Here is a 24,225-nt window from a genome sequence, read left to right on the forward strand (position 1 = left end):
CACTCAGCAGATGGCTGTGGCCAAGCCTGTCCTGTTAGTAGTTCTGGTGAGAAAAGTGACCTGAGTGGTTTTGTTTTATTTATTTATTTATTTTTCTGAGTGGTTTTCTTTTTTATTTTAATTTTTTGTGATTTATTTTTTATATCAAATACTTTGTTGATCACCAAGCATTTTAATAGCTTATGAAAACAAGAACACAGAGTCTTCCAAACCAGATTGTCCCAGGAAATTTACTTAACAAAGTCACCAAAATACAGTAATACCATAGCTGAGGGCATATACTTAATCTATGAGGAAAGACTGGTTACTGTCTCTATCATTTCTTTTAGGAGAAGGCAAGCAAGAAAGGGAAGCTCAGCTACCATGATTGAAGTCCAGGCAATGACCGGAAGCCTGGAGGTAAAGAAAAGTGACTTAACTGTGTCAGAAAGTGGGTCAAAGGCCACTACCAGGAAGGTTGAGCCTGGAATGGGTGCTTCCTCCCATCCAGAGCTCTGGTTTCTTGGTGGGTGCGTGTTGGAGAAGTCCTCTTGTTGACTATGTGACAGTTAATAGGGGTGACACACTCACACAGCAGGCAGCAGCAGCATATGTAATAGCCGCACACCCACATCAGGGTTTCTATTAGTTTCGGGCCCCCAAACTGTTCTTAGTGGTAGATCAGAAGGTGGTAGGCAGGAAAGACAGTAAAGTCCTATTCTATATAACACCTTTGCTTTAAAAAACATATATCCAGTGATTAGCAGTAGAAATGTGAAAATAATAAAGTATTTAGTAGTTAAAACTCTGTTAATCCCCCAGAGTCAAGGCCTACTGAGATTAGCAGCAGTACAAATAAACCAAGTCAGGCCACAGCTCTGAAGCCTTCTGAGTTCCTAAGTCTCTGCGTGACTGCACTTAAAGTGCTCAATTTCTCTAAAGTCTGTTCATTTCTCTTTACTTATATAGAGAAAAAGGTCAACCCATCATTTGCTCTATAACTACACAAATTTGATGACGATTTCACAAGGATTGGTGAATCAAGGAGAGATTTTTCTGCTGCTTTGTGGAGCTCAGACTTGTCCCAGGGAAAATTTCAAAGCTTCGACTGCAGGGGCTTCAAGTGCTTGTAGTAAGATTCGTGGACCTACAGGGAAAGAGGAGACTGTGAGGAAGGTACGTTCTTGGTAAATTAACATTTTTCTTAAAAAAAAAACCAAAACTTTTAATTGAAAAAATATATCAGCCTTATACAAAAACAAATTCAAATATTTTTGTGTTTCTTTCTTTTTCTTTTCTTTTCTTTTTTTTTTTTTTTGAGACAGGGTTTCTCTGTGTAGCCCTGACTGTCCTGGAACTCACTCTGTAGACATCGCTGTCCTTAAACTCATAGAGATCCACCTGCCTCTGCCTCCCACACACTAGAATTAAAGGTGTGCACCACTCACTGTTCCTGGCCTTTATTTTTAAGAAAATTAAAAGCTGGGTGTTGTTGTATTCCTTTAATGCTATCACCCAGGAGGGAGGTCTACAGAGACAGCTCCAGGACAGCCATGGCTACACAGAGAAATCATGTTTTGAGACACTATCTAAATAAATAAATGTATTAAATGTTACCATTTATTTATGTGTGTGGCTGTTTGTTAGTATGTTCCTTTGGGTGTCCTTGGAAGTCAGAAAGAGTGTTTGATCTCCTGGAGTTAGAGTATACAAAGTCTTTTGCCTAGCACCTACACAAAATTAAATGAAAAAATTCAGAAGCTTGGACGATGCTTTTGATAGCCTTACCTCTGTTTTGTTCAGTGGGGATTTCTTGGCCCACTCAAACAAGTTTTCATACACATTCCCATCATAGCGGCCGAGAACAGAGCCAAGTGTTGGGTCCTTAAAGTCAAAGGCATCCACCAAAGCAACAGCATTGGGACGGATTAGTGTGAGCAACTCCAGTATCCGACTGTTTACTTGTGACAGCTGAGCCCCTGTGATGATGTTCCCCTAAGAAAAACAAATAAAATGAATGAATAAAAGTAGAGAGCAGACAAATCACACACAGAGGACTATAAGATAGACAACTGTTAAACCCAACAACAAGCACACACACAAAGACTTGTTTCAAAAACACTGACCTCAAGAAAATCTCCTCCTTTCTTACTGATCCCATAGAGAGAATATAAGAGACACAGATTCCTCAGCACAGCTTGGACGGCTTTATCTTGAATCTTGGGGATTTTATCTGAAAAGACCTTAACGGTCACGTAGTGGCAGTGTGCCTAGAAGAAAGGGAAATGGAGGGTGTGGGAATCCTTGGGAAGGAGGGTGTGGTGCTGATGCCTCTGATTCCAGCGTTTGGGAAGCTGAAGCAGAACCGCAGGAGCTGGAGGTCAGTGTTAGCATCCTGCTGCATTCCGACCGGCCAGTCTCAAAAGGAAGCTAGGGATCATGACCCTTTGGGGGTTGAACAGTGACCCAGGATTATGGCAGGGCAGCAGAGCGGGGTGAGGGAAGAGGCTATCACTGACCTCACTTGCCCGAACGAGGTCGACAGAAGTTAAGTTCCACGCGACTTCCTTGCTCTTCCTGTGACTCACGTGAGTCTGAAGGTTTTTTGCAGCAATTTCTACCAATCTGTTAAACAAGAAAGAAGAGCAGAGAGCTGAGCAAACCCTGGTTGTCACAGCTCTACCTGGCCCCATCCAGAAGGTCCCCCACAGCCGGCCTCTTGCCCATGACGGGGGGCTTACCTGGCTGCACGGAGCTTGTAGGCGTCAGTCAGGCTGTCCAAGATGTTGATGTCCACCACAGCTGGCCAGACTGCCACCTGCTGTGGCTGGATCCGCTGACTCGGCAGGTCATTCAAGTATGACACCATGCCACCCACCAGCTTCCCTGCCTGCACCTGCTCATAGATTTTCATCAAGAACCTAGAAACCACCAGAGCACACGCTTTTAGCAACTCTACTGAAATGACTTCGCACTACATGACAGACACTTGGTATTTGCTAGGGTGACCATGTGCTGGCTAAATTTATGTCAACTTGATACAGGCTAGAGTCATCTGAAAGAAAGGAACTTAGAAAATGTCTCCACAAGGCTGGGCTGTAGGTAAGCTTGTAGAACAGCAGTCTTCAACCTAGGGATCATGACCCTTTTGGGGTTGAACAGCCCTTTCACAGGGATGGCCTAAGATGATTGGAAAACACACACACATGCACATGTACATGCACATGCATACACACATCTGTGTAATGTTTCATAACTGTAGCAAAATTAGTTACAAGGTAGTGATGAAGATAATTTTATGCGTGGGGTCACCACAGCACGAGGAACTGCATTTAAGGGTCGCAGCACTTGGAAGGTTGAGAAGCACTGCTCTAGAGCATTTTCTTAATTAGTGATTGATGTGGGGCCCAGCCCATTGTGGGGGTCACCTCTGGCTTCTATAAGAAAGCAGGTTACAAAAGAAGAAGATGTGCCTAGTCCTACTGCAGCTTGTTATGCCAAGGAGGAAAAAGGGAAGAAGGGATGAGGGGAGGTAAGAGGGAATGACTGGGAGGAGAAGAAGAGAAACTTTTATTAGGATGTAAAGTAAATAGATTAATGAAATAAAACAAAAGAAAGCAGATCGAGCAAGTCAGGAGGAAAGATCAAGAAAGCATCAGCTCCTGCCTCCGGGTTCCTGCCCTGCTTGAGTTCCTGTCCTGACCTCTGATGATGAACAGTGAAAGGGGAGTGTAAGCCAAATAAACCCTTTCCTCAAGTTGTCTTGGTCATGGTGTCTCATCACAGCAACAGAAACCCTAACCAGGAAAGAAGGTGGTACCAGGACAGTGGGCTACTGCTGTGAGAGATCTGACCACGTGTTTTTGGAAGGATTATAGAAGGATTGTGGAACTTTGATCTAGAAAAGCCATTGAGGGTTGAGAGCTCAGTGAACTCCTGTTCTGTAGGAGCCTGGACAGTGAGGATGTGGGGAGCAGGGCGGACGACGGAGGCCTAGCTTGTGATGGTTTGGAGAGACGCAAAGACTCTACACACATTGTATGAGAAAAGTCTGTGGTGTCTGGTCAGCTGGGGCTGAAGACTCAGCTGTGATCAAGAAGAGGCCAGCATCACTGAGGTGAACCTTCTGGGAGGTGTTTCCTCAGGGTTGGTCTGTGCTTTGTGCTGGAAGCTGACTTGGTAGTTTAAGAGTCACCCAGGTGGTGACTTTGAAGGCAGGAAGGGGTCATGGAACGGCTGAGGTCTGGCACTGTGTGACAAAGCTAAAGTCCCTGAGTAGAGCCCAGGAGAGGCTAATGGTGAAGGTGCAGCCCAGTTTCAGCAAGTGACTCCAACATTTTGGAGATGCCACTGCTATGGGATGACCAAGAGAATGCCAACAGCAGTGGAGTGGAGCCAGCTGGAGCCTAGAAGAGCAGCTGTGTGTGCTGCAGGGGACGAGCTGGAGGGACCCAAGCCACTTGGAGGAGCCCAGAAGAGCCTGAGGGAATCCCAGACACTGGGCATTAAACTGTTTATCTGCTGGAGCTTGTGTTTGCTGTGTTCAGACTGTGACTATGGCCTGGTTCTTCCTCCTTAGTAAGAAAGGATTTAGCTTACTTTCAATTTTATAGGAGCTCACTGTTGGGAGACTTTGAATTTCTAAGAGATTTTGGATTTTTACAGAGACTAAACTTTTTAAAATTTTATTTTGTGTATTGGTGTTTTGCCTGCATGTCTGTCTGTGTGAGGATGTCAGATCTTGGTGTGACAGACAGTTGTAAGCTGCCATGTGGGTACTGGAAACTGAACCTGGGTCCTCTGGAAGAGCAGTCAGTGCTCTTAACTGCTGAGCCATCTCACAGGCTTGAGACTAAACTTTTAAAGTATTTGAACTGGTAAAGACTTGGGAACTTTCAAACTGTAATTATGTTTCACATATGTAGTATCTATTAATCTGAGATCTTGGGGAAACTGGACAGGTTATGACTTAAAATCCGTTCATGGTGTCTCATCACAGTAGTAGTGGCCCTGACTAAGGCAAGCCACAAGGTAAGTGAGTCAGGATGGAAGCAAAACCGTGCCTGTCTTTCATGGTGAGAAAGTGAAGCACAAGTCTGTGACGAAGGCGCGAGGGAGGAGCCAGTGATGTGACTCTCACCTGGCTGTCTGAAGCATCATGACCGTGTTCTCTCCCTCGAAGGTGCAGGCAGGGGTAAAAGTGACATAAATATTTGGAATCCCGCTGCTGTGAGAATAACCGTGACCACCGCAGGCCATTCGACATTCTTCAATACCAGCATTGGCTGTCCAGGTAGTAAAAGCCTTCAGCCCAGCGGTGAGGGCATGAAGCTACGGGACAAGCACAGGCCGTGAGAACCCTGGCTTCAAACCTACCTTCGAAGAAGACAGATCCTGTCCTAAGTGTGCTGCTCACTGTCAGAATAAGCTGTGTGCTCGACAACCCAGGAGGCAGCCACCTGACCCTCTGTAATAACCTCACACTGCTTTCTCGGTGGCTCTACTTGGACAAATGGTAATCTCCCTCCTTTTAAATTCTATGAATGACAATCCCACCTTGATATCTGGTCAGCTCTTAATGAAAAAAAGTTCCAGGATTATGTAATTTCTTTCAGGAAATTCCAACAGATAGCTTCTGGACATTTGCCATAGGCAAACATGAAACCTAAGGGTATCTCTGGGGCAGTAGGGCAAGTGAGAAAAGCACCCTGTGCATACCTCAGGCAGCTCACTCAGGTCCCCCTGGCCAATGCTCTCGTTGATTCGAAGGTAGGTCTCCTTCATGTACCTTCCTACAAAGTGGAAGGCATAGGCTGTGGCCAGGAGTGGGAAGAGTTTATACTGCTGGGTTTGAAAATCCAAAATCTGTGGTTCTGGTTCACTGACAGAGAAAAAACAGGAAGTGTTTATTTACTTGCACCATTCCAGGTTTCAGTTCAAGTGTTCTACATAGCAAGAGCACAGGCCCTCCCCACAGGCCCTCCCCACAGTCCCTCCCACAGGCCCCCCCCACAGGCCCTCCCCACAGGCCCTCACCACAGGCCCTCTCCACAGGCCCTCCCCATGCTCCCCCCACAGGCCCTCCCCACAGGCCCTCTCCACAGGCCCTCTCCACAGGCTCTCCCTGTGAGATGCTGTTCCCGCTGCTGTCATCTTACAAATGGGGAAATGAGAGGTGAGGGAATCTGCCTGAAGTCACACAACTCAAAATGGCAGTTTGTCTCTCCGTGAGGTCATAATCTTTTTTCTTTTTTTTTTTTTTTTCTCTGTTTTTTGAAACAGGACCTCCCTACATAGGCCAGCTGTCCCGGAACTCAGTCTGTACACCAGGCTGGCTCAAACTCAGATCTGCCTACCTCTGCCTCCCAAATGCCAGGATTGAGGGCATGCACCACACCCTTGGTGACGCTCTGACTCACTCTGCTGCACTGACATCAGGACAGTGCTCTAACTGCCACAGTGTTTCCAGTATGACTGAGACAACTACATTTCCAAACTACCCAGACACCCAATGGTCTGCTCACAAGTAAAGAGGATGCTATAAAAGGCCCAGCCTACCACAAGGCTCAGCACACTGCATTCTAACCACAATCTTGGAGATGACAGAGGCAGCCTGCTTGCCCTTACTTCCTCCTGTCATGCAAGCTAACTGCTATATCCTTAAAACGCCTGGCGTGCATGAGGTCCTGGATTAATACCTAATACTCTTAGGAACAGGGTCAGGGAAAGTCTTCAACACTAAGCAGATCTTAGAACCCACCCTCACCTTCGTTTGATTTCAGACTGGCGCCTCACTGCACTGTATCGTATGGCAATGGTGCATGCCTTGGACAGACTCTGAGCTGCGCTCCCCACGAGGAAAGACCTTACGAAAACCATGGTCCCGTATGTCAGCTTGTTACTCAAAGGTTTTACATACGTGCCGTCAGGCTTCACCTGGAAAAACAAACAGGCTGAAGAGTCTTTCTGTGAGGCCAAGAGACCATGTACTGATTCTCCATGTGTGTTTCCTGGAATAGCAAGGAACCTGGCTTCATTAGGACCTGGCAACCCTGCTGAAATACTAAATTTAGCTCCCAATTCTGATCTTGTGAGTCAGAGATTTGAAGACATGGACTGGGGCTGGAGAGTGGTTAAGAGCACTGACTGTTCTTCCAGAGGTCCTGAGTTCAAATCCCAGCAGCTCACAACCATCTGTAATGGAATCTGATGTTCTCTTCTGATGTGTCTGAAGACAGCTACAGTGTACTTATATAAATAAAATAAGTCTTAAAAAAAAAGACATGTGCTTGCTATCTCAGGCTGACTTTGAACTCAGTTCTGCCTGCCTCTCAAGTACACTCTATACTTGGCTAATAATCTGAGGTCTAACTGGCCTTTCAGGTGATTCTAAGTTACTTAAAGGCTTGAGAACCACAGGTTCACCAAGTAGGTGAGACTTCACACACACACACACACACACATCCCAACTGCTTCTAAGTCACTATCAGAAGTAAAAGCCCATCATCACCTTCTGCAACTGGGCCGGAAGGACTGTTCCAGACCTCAGCTTAGCTAATCTGGGATACGCAGTGAAAACCTGCTTCAACAATAACAATCTACTACCAGATAAAAATAAAATAAAAAAGTAAACAAACAGACCTGGGCATATTTCATCAGCATGTTTTCTCTAGGAATACGGTAGTTGTCCATCTTCAGGTAGCCATTATCCATCTCTTCGTAACCGAATTTGGGGCCGATGTCTCCGACAGTGATGCCTACCACAGACAACAGGAAGCAGTGTGATACTCGTGAAATCCTTGCCTCCCTCTGCTCCCTGAACTGTGTCTTATACTTCTTACACCTATTTTCATTATTTGTTGTATGTGGGGGTATTTTTCATGCATGCCTGATGCCCCAGGAGGCCAGAAGAGGGTGTTGAATCCCCTGCAACTACAGTCACAGATGGTTGTGGGCTACCATGTAAATGTTGGAACTGAACGCTGGTCCTCTGGAAGATCAGCCAGTGTTCTTAACTGTTAAGCCATTTCTCCAGCCCCTTGCAGTTTTAATTTTTACCTTGATATCAGATGAACAATCCTTACCTGGCAAGGGTTTGTGGGTCCCAATTTCACGGATAGGGACAACAAAGGCATGTAACCCGTAGCACTCCCCTTGTGTGATGAGCTGAGCCAGAACTATTGCATGATTGGAAGTCTTCCCAACTGCAAGAGCAAGAAGAGGGATCAGGAAGTGTGTGTTTCTGCTCAAAGTAGGGCCTCGCCTCCTGATCTTCCCAGCTCTAAGTCCTGAGCACTTGGATTACAAGCATGTATCACATTTGGTTATGTTCTTGTCCTTTAATTTTTTTTTTTTTTAATTTCTACTACTTTCTGGTGCAATATAGACTTTGGTTCTGGACCTGTCTTTGTTCTTTACCTCACTTCCTTCCCTGGGAAAGCCTTTCTTCTCTTCAATAAACCCCCTCTATCTCCATCACAACCTCGTAGGTCCTCAACATGTTCAGGCAGTAACAACAAACATTCAAAACATGTTCAAAGAAAAAAGAATCCACTTACGACCCCCAGGCCACCACTTAATGGACGTCACAGTAGGGCTGTTGAGAATGAACTCTTGGGTCTTGGGGTCATATGTGGCAGTGGTTTCCAAGCCCCGAAGATGGGTTCCTAAGGAAAGAGATCACATGGCCTCAGTACAGTATAACACAGAGGGAAAAGACCAAAAAAACAGACCAGGCGGACCTCAGGGGAAGCAAAATACAAGATGTGAGTGACAGGCACTGCAGTTACTGTTCCATTAGACAGTACCTGCTAGGCCGAAAACAGCGGTGTCCTGAACATCCTACTTGTAAGTGTGGCTCAGTGGATGTGCCAGATTTATTGAGACTAATCACAAAAAAAATGTAGAGGCAACTTGTGTTCCTCTATGTAACAGAGATACCTACTTTCCTTTAAACTCAGTTCTTTTACATTTTTTTTTAAATTACATTTCCACTGGGCAGTGGTGGCACACTCCTTTAACTCCAGTGCTTGGGAGGCAGAGGCAGGAGGATCTCTGTGAGTTCGAGGCCAGCTGGTCTATATAGTGAGTTCCAGGACAGCCAGGGCTACACAGAGAAACCAACCCTGTCTCAAAAACAAAAACAAACAAAAACTACATTTACTCCGTGTACATTTGTGACATGTGTACACATGAGCCACAGCGATCTGTGGGAGTCAGCTGTCACCTGCCGAGTTGGTTCTTTCCACAGAGCCACCCTGCCAAACTAGGTCCTATTCCTAAGTTTTAACCTGACAACACTGACTCTAGTGAACTCTTACCTCTGCACTGCGGGGACATTAAGCAGAGTGACAGAAGCAGACGCCAGTTAGACTTTCTGCACATCCATACAACTTATGCTAAAGTGACCACTGAGGTGGAAACTAAGAATTTGAAAACATTTTAATAATTTTATGGGTCCAATAAGGCCTGGGCTCACTCTGGGCTTGTTGCTTATGAGTGAGGAAGTTTCTGTTTAGTCTTATTGTGTTGCTGGAGATGGACTGTTATACATTGTAATTCTTTGAAAAAGAACTATTAAAAAATGGGGTAGCATTCTACACTGAAATAAATGCTGAGGACCTTTTTAACAAGTTCTTTGAGAACCTTTGAGGCCTCACTGAACACTCTGAAACATCTAGAAATTTCCAAACTGAGCTACAGAATGAACAGTCTGTGAGCCACAGCTTTCAAAGCAGAAGAAACCCGGCAGTCAGTAAACTCTGCTGTAAAGAAGCCCCTGGGGCCATATTAGACAGCACAGTAAAGATGAACTGTCCTTACAGGCTGCATCTTCTGAGGAACCTATAAAATACTATTCGGCATCAAGGAGGCTGGGTAGAACACACGTGGCCTCCTCAGAACACAGAGAAAGCAGACAGATGCAAATGAACAGCGGACAGACACCAATTCAGAGACCATGAAAAAAATCGCCACCTCCAGCCCCACCTAGGCCTGCAGAAGGAAGACTAAACACACTGTACCATGACCCATCTCTGTCTGCGCATAAGTGCCCGTGATCTCCAAATTCCAAGCTGGCATGAAGAAGCGCTCCTGCTGCTCTGCGGTGGCCTGGTGAAGCAAGGTGGGCAGGAACATGCCCAAGTGAAGGTCCAAAGGCTCAGGATGCCCTCGGTGCACAGAGCTTCGAAGAAATACCAAGGATGGGCATTTGAGGGAAGTATCATCAGGTGTAAGAATCAGAGAAGCGAACAGATAGAGCAGGGAAGGAGAAAAAAAAAAACTGTGAGTATGAATCAATCGGGTGCACTTCATAACGGACGGGAGCACTGTCCTTTTCTGTATTATTTATGATGCTCAACAATGTTTGTCTTTCTTACAATGGCAGAGCCAACGGTGGCTTTGTTCTTACGCAGCTGGGATGGGCAGTGGAGACCCAGACCCACATAGCCCAAAACAACACGCACATGGCAAGACTCGGGCCTGGCAATTAAATGAAAGGAAATGATAATTTTGAAAAGGAGATCTGAACGGGAACAAAGGTGCCCTTGGGTGGGGCAGAAACAGGAGAACACGGCAGTTCTCACAGTGATAAAAATGAACCCTGGCTAAGGTTCTCCTGGATGCAATTTCAGTGAAGGGTCTAGACTGGGATACTGTTCGCTCAGAAAATATGTAGGACAAACCCAGTCTTCACATAACCAACCCATTCAAGTTCACCAGATCAAATATTCAGCCAGGATCTACTGGAGCAAATTAACACAAAAACTGACAGTGCTCTTCATCCCAATAATGGCAATGATTAAAGACAAGCAACTTCTAGCAATGACCACAATAGCTGCTAATGACAGGCTCTGTGTTTCATTGTTATGCTATTATAGATGAGCCTGGACCACATACCTTTCATCCTCTCAGCTTGCTCCACCTAAGGGGGGGGAAGGAGACAAGTAGGGCTTACAAGGACCTCTCCAGGGCAACTGCTGCACTCACAAGCTAACATTCACAAGAGACACAGTGAATCTCCCCCACTTCATAGGGGATAAAGGAAAATGGACAGCCATGTGCATCAAAATGATGGTGGCAGACCAGGACAAGGGTCTGCAACCTAGTCCTGTTTCTGGTCTCTGGTTATCGAGCTTAATCTTTAAGTCCAATATGGGTTGAGAACATCCAAAATCCACATGTTCCTTAGAAACTGGAAATCCCAAATGGGTAGCCACGGGCAGAGCGGCAGAGCGGGTGAAAGGTCTGTGGAGACTCTTGTGCTGCTTTTGCGACTCCCTAGGAATTTGTAGACATTGAAACCAATCAATGGAACTGGTTGTGATGGTGCACGTCTGTAATCCCAGCACACAGGAGGCAGAGGCAGAAGGATTCAAGTTTAAGAACGGATTGGGCCATGTAGAAAAATCCTATCTTTAAAAGCCAACCCAACCCAACCAAATTGCATTCTTTTTTTTTTTTTCCCCACCCACCCTGATCCTACTAAATTGCATTCTTGAATGGCCTTTTTCTTCTTTTTTTTAATATTTAATTTATTTTTATTTTATGTTCATTGGTGTTTTGACTATCTGTGTGAAGGTGCCTGAGACCCTGGAACTGGAATAACAGGCAGGGATGAGAGCCACCATATGGTTACTGGGAATTGAACTCAGGACCTCTGGAAGAGCAGCCAGTGTTCTTAACTGCTGAGCCATCTCTCCAGCCCCAAGATGCCTTTTTCATTCATCAACTCTGCAAGCTTTTAAAATGCCCATCCTGGGAATGGCAGTGAATCACAGTGGGAAAACAATGCACCTTGAGTCTGTTCTGTCACAAACAGACAACCAAGCCACTGTTAATCCCCACACCCAAACCCAGAACTCACACAGGAGGCCCTGGATTTAAATAGGGATGGGGAGGGTACCAGGGTGTGGGTGACACCCAGGGTAGAATTCATGCTCAGTGGGCTTAGAACCTGGTTTAATTCTCAGCACTCCCTTCCCAAAAGGAGTTTAAAAAAAAAAAAAAAAAAAAAAAAAAAAAAAAAAAAAGTCAGGTCCCCAGAGCAGTAACCCTGACCTAGGGAGTCTGGGGGCTGGGAGCACCCTGCTTTCTGCTTTCAGGAGAGCTGTTCTGTGTTGCCAACAACCTGAGACTGGTGAAGGAGGAGCCTGGAAGCCATCCCCTTCAGACTCGGAACGTTTGTATCTGTGTAGGGTGCCACAGAAGGAACGACACTTGTGCCATCAAATACACTGGAGAAGGCAGGAAAGTGCTAGAAGCAGACACTGTTGGAATGTCTCTTGTAGCTAAACTAAGTATTCGTCACAGTGGATAACATTTAGGAATGTACAAAGTATGACAGCTTCTCTACTGACACACAACAGTGACACGTACTACTGTGAGGTCATCCGTTGTAAGTTATAAAGCATTAGCACTTCACTTGGCAAAGTTAAAGTCATTTTCTTTACAGCTGTTAATGTAGCAAGGCCTCCTCAGTCTCCTTCCATAGGCTACAGTTGGACAGGCTGGTAGCCATCGGCAGGAAGATGCTCTGGCTGGGAGCACAGCTGAGCCTTTAGCACACTGGTTACCTAGTCTGCACGGAGCCGAGTTCCATCCAAAGAAAAACCAGACCTGGTGACTCATGCTTATAATCTCAACAGGTAGGAAATGCCCCACAAGTCTGAGACTAGGATGGTCTACAAAGTGACTGTGACAAGCCCTGTCTCCCACAAGCACCCTCCTCGAAAAGGTCTGACTAACAGGAAAAAGTTAGCTAGTTTCTGCCTGAGAGGAGCAGGAAAGAATTACTTCCCAAGAAAATAAAAGGCTTTGCCAGAACCCTAACTCAAATCCCTGCAGTATTTTGGGGGGATATGACAAACTGAAATCAGAGTTCAAAGTTAGTGGCTGGTGCTAGCACCCTAGGAGGGCAAATGCTGTGTGAGGGAGGAGGAAGAAAAGGTTGAAGCAAGCCCAGTTTATACCTTTTGAGGTACTGCAGAGGCAGAGGTGAGGACTGATGAGAATTCCAGGCCAGCTTGCTCCCCAAAACAAAAAGCAAAGGAGAGGCTGGAGAGCTGGAAAGAGCACTTGTTGCTTTGTCAAGACCTGAGCTCAGGTCTCAGTACCCATGTGGACACCACCCAGGGTCACCCAGGACTCACAACTCCTGTAACTCTAGCTCCAGGGAATGGCTTTCTGACTCCTGAGGATACCAACACACTTGTAATCAAACACAAGCACACACGTGCACCTGCTCGCACGCGCATGCACAGGCACACACACAAAAGAATCAAAAATAAATCTGGGTGGTTTTGTTTTTGAGACAGGGTCTCACTGTGTAGCCCTGATCAGCCTGGAACTTACTGTGTAAACCAGGCTGGCTTCCACCTTACAGAAATCTGCCTGCTCAAAAATAAAGATTTCAATGAAGTAATTCATTTCTGATGATAACAGACAAAAGGCATAACCCCAAGTACTATATATGTTTATGAACACATCTATGTATATGTAGTTTCTTTCTTTCTCCACTACAGTGCTGGGGGTTGAACTGAGGGCCTGTGTGCTAGGCAAGTGTTGCTCTTATAGAGAAATTAGGTTATGGCAGCAAGGAGGGACTACGATTCCAATCAGTGGCAAAGTGCTTGTCTAACAAGCATTAAGACTGGGTTCCGTCAGGTTCTTTAAATAAAGTTGTAAGAAAAATAAATAAATAAATAAATAAATAAATAAAATAATAATAATAATAATAATAATAAGAAGAAGAAGAAGAAGAAGAAGAAGAAGAAGAAGAAAAAGAAGAAAAAGAAGAAGAAGAAGACTGGGTTCCTGGGCTGGAGATGGCTCAGTGGTTAAAAACACTGACTGCTCTCCCAGAGGTCCTGAGTTCAATTCCCAGTAACCACATGGTGGCTCACAACCATCTGTAATGAGACCTGATGCCCTCTTCTGGTGTGTCTGAAGACAGATACAGTACATAAAGTAAATAAAATATTAAAAAAGAAAAAAAGACTGGGTTCCATCCCAGCACCAAAGGCAAATGACAGACAGACTGGCAGAATAAAGCTGAGAAAATTACAATAACCCAAAGCCAAGACACAGGACTCATGGGAACCTACAGGATCCAGGAACTCATCTCAGACTAGGACAAGGGGACAGCAGTGAAGACACAATGCAGGAGGATTAAAGACTCATGAGCTCAACTTTACTATCTTTCAAGTTTGACAGGAGAAAGGACGCTTCTTCAGAGAGGAGCCTGCCAGGCTGTCTTCCAGGATAGCGCTGTATTACAGAGGCTTCACCCTCTTAGACCAAAGCAGTAATGGGAAATATGACAAGACACAGTCCCTATCAAGTGGCAGGATCTTCAATTGACTACCTGCTTTGTGACCTGATTCCCACAGTGTCTTCAACACTAGGGCCTTGCAGAGCATCCTCCTTAGCCTAGCCCTCTCCTTGCTTGAGGCTCACAGACCTAGGAACAGGTCTGTCAACATTTCCTGGTCCATCTGAAGTGACAGGAAGGCATAAAGAGAAAAGACAAAACTGACAGGAATCTCTCTTTTCCTTGATGGGAAAAGACTGTTTTATCCTGTTCTTTATTGGGTAATACTGTCATATGCAAATTAACCAATAGATTTGACCTCTTCACCTGTAGGACAGAATGAGGACAGAGTGGAAAAGACCAAAAATGAACAAAACACTAAGAAGCAAAACTTAATCTTCTACCACTGCACCCTGACTGCGCTCTATAGAGATGCATCTGAACTAACTCAGACACAAGAAAATATCCCAAATTAGAACAAGTATGAGTTTACTTTCTCATCTCAGCTAAGAGTTCAAGTCTTCAGTATGTCCTCTCTCTAAACTTAAAGCAGAAACATTAAGCCAACAAGAAGACTAAAAAGACACATTAACTTCCTTGTACTTCACATCTAAGGCCTCCTATGAAGGATGCAGGTCGGTACTTCCAGAAAGGAAGACACAATATTATAGCTTTCTCCCCTCTGGCCTGCCCTCTCAGTGTTGGCATCCTGAATACAGCCTTGGGTGCGTGTGATATAGATCATACACACCATCTGTGGTCCCCTGGACATTATAATGCAGACTTGTTCAGCATCCGCCCCTGCACACCCTGTAAGGTTCTCTTGAGAGGGTTTAACCTTGAAGTCCAGGTTCACTTCAAACTTGCTATCTTCCTGCTGGGCTGTAAGACTGCTCTACCATGCCTCACTAACTCACTTCTCGTCACAGTCCCTCTGCCATGGCAGTGAAGTATGAGGCAGGCTATCTCAAATCTAAAACACTCACATCTGTTGGGCTCGTGGTGCAAACTTAAACCATCGAAAAACAAGGGAGGCCAAGGGAGGAAGACTTCCCAGGCTAACAAGGGCAACCTCATCTTAAAAAATCAAAGCAAAAAACAAACGCTAAAACATACACTCTTACCATGAGTTTTGTCTCCGAAAACAATCCTATTCCACACTAAGCCTACAACTTGCTGAATATCCCCAAGCGTTTAGGAAGGATTTAACCAACTGGGAGTGAAGGATGCACAGATGTTCACCGAGGAACTAACGACAAACAGCTAGTTTCACAAACCTTAGAGCAGCTAGCAGGCAATGCACAAGCAACAGTCCCCTGCCTTCACCGCGTCGTTACAGCCATGATGTCACCTCTAGGCACTGGTGAGACATCAACACTCAAAGGAACTTCCAACAGAGTCCTTCACAATTACACATGCCAACATAGCTGGGTACTCTGATACCTTAAAGTATCTCTCCAAGCTGCATAGCAGCTGTTAACAGTAGGTCTCTGTGACAATGACAAGCTTTAAGGAGCAACACTAAAGATTCTCATCAGAGCCCTAGATCTAATTTATGAGGAAATAAGCTCAGAAAGAGAAATTGGATTTTGATGCAACAATTTAAAAAATAAAATCCCAAACACATAGCAACAGAGGAAGAAAAAAAAATCCAACGGCAGGAGTCACTTTTCTTGAACTTGTTAAGTGGTCACCCCAGGACCCTCAGCTGTGGACTGACCGTGGCCCATCTCCGTCTGAGCGTAGGTGCCAATTATCTGGAGTTCCTGGGACGGGCGCATCCATTTCTCCTGCTGAGCAGTGGTGCCCTGATTCAGCAAAGTAGGAATAAACATGGAGTAATTGAGGCCAACAGGTTCCACAAAATTGGCCAAATGTAGTCTACAGGAGAGAAAAGAAAAGCGTCTCAGCCTCACGCTACAGACTGTGTCCACCACACATTCTCTTATTATCACTTTATTAGGGTGTGTGTGCACGTGTGTGTGTATGCGTGTGTGTGCCACAGCACACATGTGGAGGGCAGAGGACAGCTGTGTACAACAGCTGTCTTTCCACCTTTACTTTCCAGAAACCCCACCCGATCTGTCAAGCGTTGTGGTAAGCACCTTGAGCCACTTTGCTTGTCCCTGACCTCACATTCTTGACAAAAACTCTTGCCCCTCAGGATGGAAAACTGAAGACCTCTTCTATTAAATGAAATGTAAAATTTACTACTTTACAAGCCAAGAGCAAGATCTCCTGCAGCATCTCTTTGCCCTCCCATCACCTCAGGGCCAGATTCCTTTTGTTTCTTCCCTGGTGCTAGGGATGGACCAAGCATCTCAGGCAGGCTCAGTCTACTTCCACCCCTGACACAACCCAAGACTTCTAGTTTTGCTTTTTAAGAAGAAGTCTTGTATAAATTCTACACTTATCTAAATCAATGGACTTCATTTGTTCCTCTGGCCTGACTGGCTTGCTGTTCTGAGTCAGTGTGACTAACTTTTGTGTTACTTTCAGGTTTAACTTGCTTTGAAGTTAAGGAACTCCAAAAGGGGGCTGGAGAGATGGCTCAGTGGTTAAGAGCACCAACTGCTCTTCCAGAGGTCCTGAGTTCAAATCCCAGCAACCACATGGTGGCTCATAACCATCTGTAATTCGATTCAATGCACTCTTCTGGTGTGTCTGATAACAGCTACAGTGTACTCATATAAGTAAATAAATAAACCTTAAAAGAAAAAAAGGAACTTCACAAAACATTCTTTATAGAGCTGTTAAAAAAAAAAAACAAACAGAAAATAATCGATTTGAAGAAAATAAAATTTTGAGACAGGGTCTCACTACCTAAGCCTGGCTGACACAGAATGTATTTTATGGCTCAGTGTAGCCTTATATTCCTGGGAATCCTCACCCATTAGGCCCAAGCGTTGGGGTTACTTGCACTCACCATTGGGCCTGATGTGAGGAGTATAACAGTCTCTGCCCAGGTGACCTAAGCAAGTGCCTTGGGGAATAAGTACGTATCTCAGGGCAGGATCACGAATCTTTAAATGTCTCCAGGGCATCTACGGTGAGCAGTGGCCAGCCAGCACTGCTTCACATTAAGGAAACTGCACGTGATGCTGGAATCTGGCCCTCGACTGCCTTTTCAGAAAACAGAACCCATGAAACAGTGAAGACACAAATTAAGCATACCAGTCACGTGCTTCCCACAGGTTCCCTAAGGGTCTGCCTTATATTTTCGCCCATTGTGCAACGAGAGAACTTGAAATACCAATGATGTGTCACCTAAGTGGGCTTCACAAGGAGCAGAGCCTGGACTGACTATGGTGGGAAGAGAAGGCTGTCACTCCACGGAGCTCATCGCTGTAAAGCAACAACAGCACACACAGCAACTGCCTGCTGTTCCACTTCAGATGTAAACACCACACAAAGCAGCCCTGGACTCTGCTTTCCATCAACACAGCCACTCCGAGACATGGATGCTGACTCAACACAAATGAGCTCAGCAGCTTCCTCGGTCCTGGGGACCGTTAACAGATGATGCTCAGTGACCGACCACCCTGCTCTGCCGCCTCAGTTGTGGGGTTAGGGCAGAAAGGTCACTTTTCAGCTGGGGCAGGATGCTTTGCCTGGCTCTGTCGAGCAGAAGACACTGTGTTCACTGCCTAGCAAAACAAATAACTCACTTTTCGGGCATGCTGGACACAAACGCCCTAAAGCCGGTGAGATAACTGAGTAGCCAACCTAAGTACACAGATGAGAGGGAGTTCGCAGCTGCCTTTAATCCCAGCACTTGGGACGTAGAGGCAGGCAGAGTTCTGTGAGTCTGAGGCCAGCCTGGTCTACAGAGAGTTCCAGGACAGGCAGGCCTACACAGAGAAACCCTATCTTGAAAAACAAAGCAAACAGTACATAGATGATAATAAAAAGCCCCAAATGATGAAGTGCCTTTTGTCTCTGATCTCTGTAACATCTCATCAACTGTTTTAAACTGGAAGCTGGGGTGGAACTTGCTTATAACCTCAGGAAAGCAGCAAGGCGCTGAGGCAGGAGGACCTAGAGTTTGAAGACAGTCTGGGCTACAAAGCAAAAACCAGATGGGAAACTGGAGGAGAGAGAAGCTAAGCACCAATAGAGGGACAGACGCTTACATCACCGCCAAGGTAAGACTCGCACAGCGTCCTAAAGTATCTGAGTCTCACTAAAATCACCACGTAGTCACACACATTCTCTCCATTCCCTTGCAGATGGATGGATGGATGATAGATGGATGGATGGAGAAAACACAGGAAGTTCTAAGAAATAAGGTGTAATTGAGTAATTGAGGAGCCAAAATTGGTGAATACATAATAAAGCCACATTTCCATGAATGAACCAAAAAGGCTGAGCAATTCAGTAAAATACTCTGAAAACTGGAAAACGTAATTATAAAGATATTAACCCAAAAGCTCCTGTGCAAAATGAGAGGAGCTGGGCATGGCAGCCTGTTCTACAAGCCTAGTACTCAGAAGGCAGAGAGGCAGGCAGACAACCGAAGAGTTCAAAGGCAGCCTGTTCTACACAGTGAGCTCCAGGCAGGCCTGCAGAGACCCTGACTGGGAGGAGGAGGAGACAAATAAGACACATATGCTATTGTTTTTCTTTAATTACAATTTTTGTTGCTTCCCCTTCTCTAAACCACTAGAAATCTAGCCAAAGAACAAACTGCAGCTACGAGTGGTGGTGTGCACCTGAGAATCCAAACATCTAGAGCTGGGATGGGGGTGGGAGGATGGGAGGAAGTGAATGCTTAAGCTACGTAGGGAGATGTTGGGGCGCACTGGGCAAAGGTGTGTCTCTGGACCAGCAAAGAGCTAAATGCAGGCAGGACCTTGGTATTGTTATTTCTATGGCCTATCAATGGCCTCATATTTTATAAATATTAATACTTCCTCACCAGTCTGAGGCAATCTAGAATTGAATCTGATTGGCGGCAATAAAGAGCAGATGGCCAACAGCTGGGCAGGAAGTGGAATGCAGAACTTCAAGGGGAGGTAGGCAGAAAGGAGGGATCCTGGGAAACAGACACAGAATGGACAGAGGGAACAGTGGAGTAAAGAGGTACAGAACAAGCCACGTGACTGACAGGTCATGGCCAGGATGGTTATGTTGACAGTAGCTGGGAGACTGCCCTAAAGGTCTAAGCTTTAAACCGTGTGACGTCTCTACATCCTATTTACACCTCTGCTGGATCCAAGAAAGTCCTGCCATAGGGAGACCCTATGCTCATCAAAAGAAAAGAAGACAACGAATAAAATCTGACTTTATATTTTAATAATGCTTAATTCCTCCTGCAGATGCTTGTTGAGAAATCAGGTTTAATTAATTAACATAGGAACTGGGAATAGACTCCAGGACCTCAAAAATGCTAAGTGCTCCATCAACTGATGTGTACTTTTACCAGCCTCGATGCATCAGTTCTAAAAACCCAACCGACCCTTGTTGAACTTGAGAGCAAATGGTACGTCAAAACCACTCAATAAGAGATGGCTCAGCGATTAAGTGCAGTGACTGCTCTTCCAGAGGTCCTGAGTTCAATTCCCAGCACCCACACGGTGGGTCACAACCATCTGTAATGGGATCCGACGCCCTCTTCTGGTGTGTCTGAGGACAGGAGAGTGCATTCATATACATGAAATAAATAAATCTTTAAAAAAAAGCACTCAATAAGCTGAGGCAAGAGGATTTCCAAAAGTCCAAGGATAACGTGACCTGCAAATAAGACTCCATCTGTAAATCAGGTGAAAGAGGACTCTCAGCAGTTAAAAGCTCTGGCTGCTCTTCCAGAAGACGTGGCTTCAGTTCCGAGTACTTACAGGGTAGTTCACAACCATTTGTAACACCAGTTCCAGGGGACCCCACATGCTTTTGAGCCCCTCTGGCACCAGGCAAGAAAGTGGTATATAAACAAACATGCATGCAAACATCCATTCACATCAAATATTTAAAAAATCAATTCTGTAAAAGTAACACATTGAAAAAAAGAAGAGAAACCCCAAACAAGACATAAGAGACCCTGTCTTAAAAAGAAACAGTAGAGGCTGGAAAGATGCCTTAGTGGTTAAGAGCACTCCATGTTTTTACAGAGGACCTGGGCTCAATTCCCAGCACCCACATGGCAACTCACAAGTGTCTGTAACTCCAGTTCCAGGGGATCTAATACCCTCACACAGACATACATGCAAGCAAAATACCAACATATACAGAATATAGATGAACAGATTTTTTAAAAAGAAGCCTTAAAAGAAGGAGGATGGGGCTGGAGAGATGGCTCAGTGGTCAGAAGCACTGACTGCTCTTCCAGATGTTCTGAGTTCAAATCCCAGCAACCACATGGTGGCTCACAACCATCTGCAATGAGATCTGATGCCCTCTTCTGGTGTGTCTGAAGACAGCTACAGTGTACTTATATATAATAAATAAATCTTTTTTTTTTAATTAAGAAAAAAAAAAGAAACTGGGCTAGAAAGAATAATGCTAAGTTGTTCTTGGTGGTACAGAAAATTCTGATGCTGAGTTGCAGTCAGAGGTCCAGAAGCAGATGGGCCTCTATACTCACAGAGAGCCTTGACAGCAGTCACTACCAAGACTAACCTCCGGTCTCCTCCCCCAACTTAAACAGATGTCCCTGTCACATCCTAGGAACACCTCTCATTTCAAAGGGCACCGAAGCTTTTCGCTAGGATTTCATGTGAAAACAAGGCCCAGCCCAAAGGATGGACTTTGTTCTAGGTCTCTGTGACCTCACTTGAGTCTGGTGGCATGTCATGGAGTAACAAGGGTTATGAAACATGCTGTGTCATCCACTCTACCGAACAAAACAGCACTCCTCCATGATGTCCTGAGAAGGTATAAAATCTTGGCAATTTTTGTTTGGGAACCCACCTCAGTTCATTTCGTAACACCTTCCTAGGATTTACTCAAATCCCACATAAAGCCTTAGAAACAAAGGTAAGTATTGGAAAGTTGGCGTGTCAAACTTCAGATTTGGCCTGCTGAAAAACTAAAACTTGTATATGTGGCTTGAACTGTCCTCACACTGGATATGCGTAAGGACGGCTTTGGTCTGCCTCCTCACCTCTCTTGTACTTAGATTACAGGCACAAGTTAACATGCGTTAAACTAGTATTTCTGATTAGTAAGATTAAGTGGAGTTCTGAGGAAGGCCTAAGGAACAGAGCAAACCATTTCATTGTGTAAATGCATTGCATCTATAGCTCCAAGGAAAAAGAAGTAACCATTACCACAGGAGGACAGGGCTTGCAATATTTATATTAGTTCTTGAAACCATATTCTTAATAGCATTTAATCTTTTTAAGCCAGGCAGGGTGACTCACATCTGTAACCCCAGTAGTTAAGAGGCTGAGACAGAAAGAATATTTGGACTCAGAGACTAGCTTGGACTATGTAATGACTTCAAGACTAACCTATCTCTTAACAGCTGCTTCCTAACCTGTCTCTTAACAGTTGCTGTCTTGGTGCTCTTAACAGCTGACTGACCCCATTTACTATCTCTCTATCTATTTATTTTTTTATGCTGGGTTTTGAACTAAGGTATTTGTGCATCCTAGGCAAGGGCTCTACTGTTGAGGTACAGCTCCAGCCTCCCAACTTTATCTTTATTAATGAACTACTGGAGAGTCCCTTTACTATGTAAAAACCCCAAAGAAGTGCTCAGAACAGCAGAGACGCTGCAGGCAATGACCCGTGCTAGAATGACTATTAAGGCTAAGGGTTGGGCTTAAGAGATGCCTCAGTGGTTAAGAGCAAGCACTGTCTGCTCTTCCAGAGGTCCTGAGTTCAATTACCAGCAACCACATGGTGGCTCACAGCTACCTATGAGATCTGGTGCCCTCTTCTGGCCTGCAGGCATATATGCAGGCTGAACGCTGTATACATAATAAATAAAGCTTTTTTTTAAAAAGGCTAAGGGTTGAGGAGGGTCTTTATACATAATTTTTAAAGTTCTTTTAAAAGTGATTTATTTATTCTATGTGCACTGGTGTTTTGCCTGCATGTATGTCTCTGTGAGGGTATCAGATCCCCTGGAACTGGAGTTACAGACAGTTACGAACTGACATGTGAGTAGTAGGAATTGAACCTGAGTCTCCTGGAAGATTAGACAGTGTTCTTAACCCCTGAGCCATGTCTCCAGCCCCCTCATATGTAACCGCAAAGTGCCACAGAACGAGTGTCCGGGACAAAGCTGCTTTCCTCCACAGCAGGACTAAGGCGGGTTTTCCAGGCAGGACAACCATGAGGAATTGCCATCATTACATCCGACAATGTGAGGTTCTGAGAATATCAAGCTCATTCTGAGGTCTGACGGGCTCTCCACAGACTCTCACATTTCCTATTACTCTATACTCAGAATACCCATGACATAAAAACAGAATCTGCTAATGTTCTAAAACATTTAAATGTCTGGCCTTGTCACTACAGCTCCTTGGAAAACCAGTGGTCTCTTTCTCCCCTAATCCACTCTCATCTTTGTGTGTGTGTGTGTGTGTGTGTGTGTGTGTGTGTGTGTCTTCAGTGCTGGGCATTAAACCTACAGCCTTGTGACACTAGGCAACCTGTGTCCCACTGAGCCACACCCCTGCTATCAGGAAGTTTTCTTACAAAGTTCATGTTCACCTTGCACTTAATTAACTTTCTCCGGGATGCTTGGAACAAATGGCTTTTTGATTATTTGCTTGCCCGTCTCCGCCCTTGACCTGCAGGGCTTCACTGGTGTTTGTTCTGCCCCTGGTCCACTCTCTCTCACAACCTCACAGTGTAATCTGGGCTGTCCTGCAGACAGGCACAGACAGAACAAACAGGAACTGGCTCTGCAGACCAGGTCTCAAAATCAGAGATCAGCCTGCCTCTGCCTCCTCAGGAGTGCTGGGATTAAAGCCATGGGTCACCTTGGCCCAGTTCAAAAAGAATTTTTTTAATTAAATTTAAATTGTATTGTGTGTGGGGTACAAAGCCACCTCCAGCAAATGTCAGAGGACAATCTGAGGGAGGTGACTCTCTTTCTACAATGTGGGTTCTGAGAATTGCAATCATGATTAGGCTAGGGTGGCCACCTTACCAGCCCTTAAATTTTTTTTTAATTAAAAACATTTTGGGGCACAACCGTTCACTATTGGCATTTTACAAATAAACCACCCTATCCCACTAAAAAGATCTAGATGCAAAAGTAGTATTATTTTTCACACATAAAATTGAATCATGGAATGTTCAATTTAAGCCTTTAAATGCCATGCAAGATTAAAAAGACCACCCCAGACTGCAGCTGTAGCTTGGGCATACACTAATGTGCTAAGGTACACCTACTTTTTAAACCACATGATTTCTTCGGGGTCTGAGATGCCAAATTCCCTCATCTTCTTCACCATGATGGCGCTCTTCTTAACAGCCACCTCATAACGCTGGCTTCGAGTGAGGAAGTTATAGTCCTCATGCTGGAAGTCTGGGTCGTTCAGAATCAAGTTCTCTGCAAGAGTTAAATGACATCAAGAGAGACATTCACCCTCCCAGAATCCCAGCAGATTAGAACGGAGGACGATCCCCTGCCAATCCTGCCACCGGACGTCTATTGAAGTTGGGGTTCCGGTTTCCCCTAAACTCCAAAGGCCCCAAATCCCCATTCACGGGGACCTTTCGCCTAGTTTAGTAGAAGAGAGAGGCCTGGTCTTCCACCGATTACTCTCCTCACCGATTTCTCGACGGCGCCGGGTGTTCTCCGGACTGCCATCCAAGATGTGCGTGATCAACTCCGGATTGAAGGTGGCGGCGGCCCGCTCCTTGCGCAGGTCGGGGTTCATGACGGAAACCAGTGTTGGTGACAGAGGTGGTGGTGACAGAAGTGACAGACACCAAAAGCAACAACAACCTGTGTCCGAAGCTCAGGCGGCGCCCGGGCC

General features: G+C 45.2%; 1 protein-coding gene across 2 annotated transcripts; it reads right to left on the minus strand.

Moving 5' to 3' along the window:
- Positions 1 to 210: 210 nt before the first annotated feature.
- Positions 211 to 24,216, minus strand: ACOX1 (acyl-CoA oxidase 1). Of its 2 annotated transcripts, none has more exons than XM_080924531.1 (14): positions 24,018 to 24,216; positions 23,636 to 23,795; positions 10,002 to 10,162; positions 8,538 to 8,645; positions 8,064 to 8,183; positions 7,621 to 7,736; positions 6,746 to 6,915; positions 5,698 to 5,860; positions 5,120 to 5,310; positions 2,721 to 2,900; positions 2,499 to 2,604; positions 2,106 to 2,249; positions 1,768 to 1,974; positions 211 to 1,126 (listed from the first exon to the last, which is right to left on the minus strand). In XM_080924531.1, the coding sequence occupies exons 1-14, from the start codon at positions 24,124 to 24,126 to the stop codon at positions 1,076 to 1,078; spliced, it is 1,986 nt and encodes a 661-aa protein (XP_080780657.1). In that variant the 5' UTR covers positions 24,127 to 24,216; the 3' UTR covers positions 211 to 1,075. The 2 variants fall into 2 exon arrangements, with proteins under 2 accessions (XP_080780657.1, XP_080780658.1); XM_080924532.1 differs by lacking the exon at positions 10,002 to 10,162 and adding an exon at positions 16,011 to 16,171.
- Between the last annotated feature and the right edge of the window lie 9 nt (positions 24,217 to 24,225).

This window comes from Micromys minutus (genome assembly GCF_963924665.1).
Source record: "Micromys minutus genome assembly, chromosome: 10".
Lineage (NCBI taxonomy): Eukaryota > Metazoa > Chordata > Mammalia > Rodentia > Muridae > Micromys > Micromys minutus.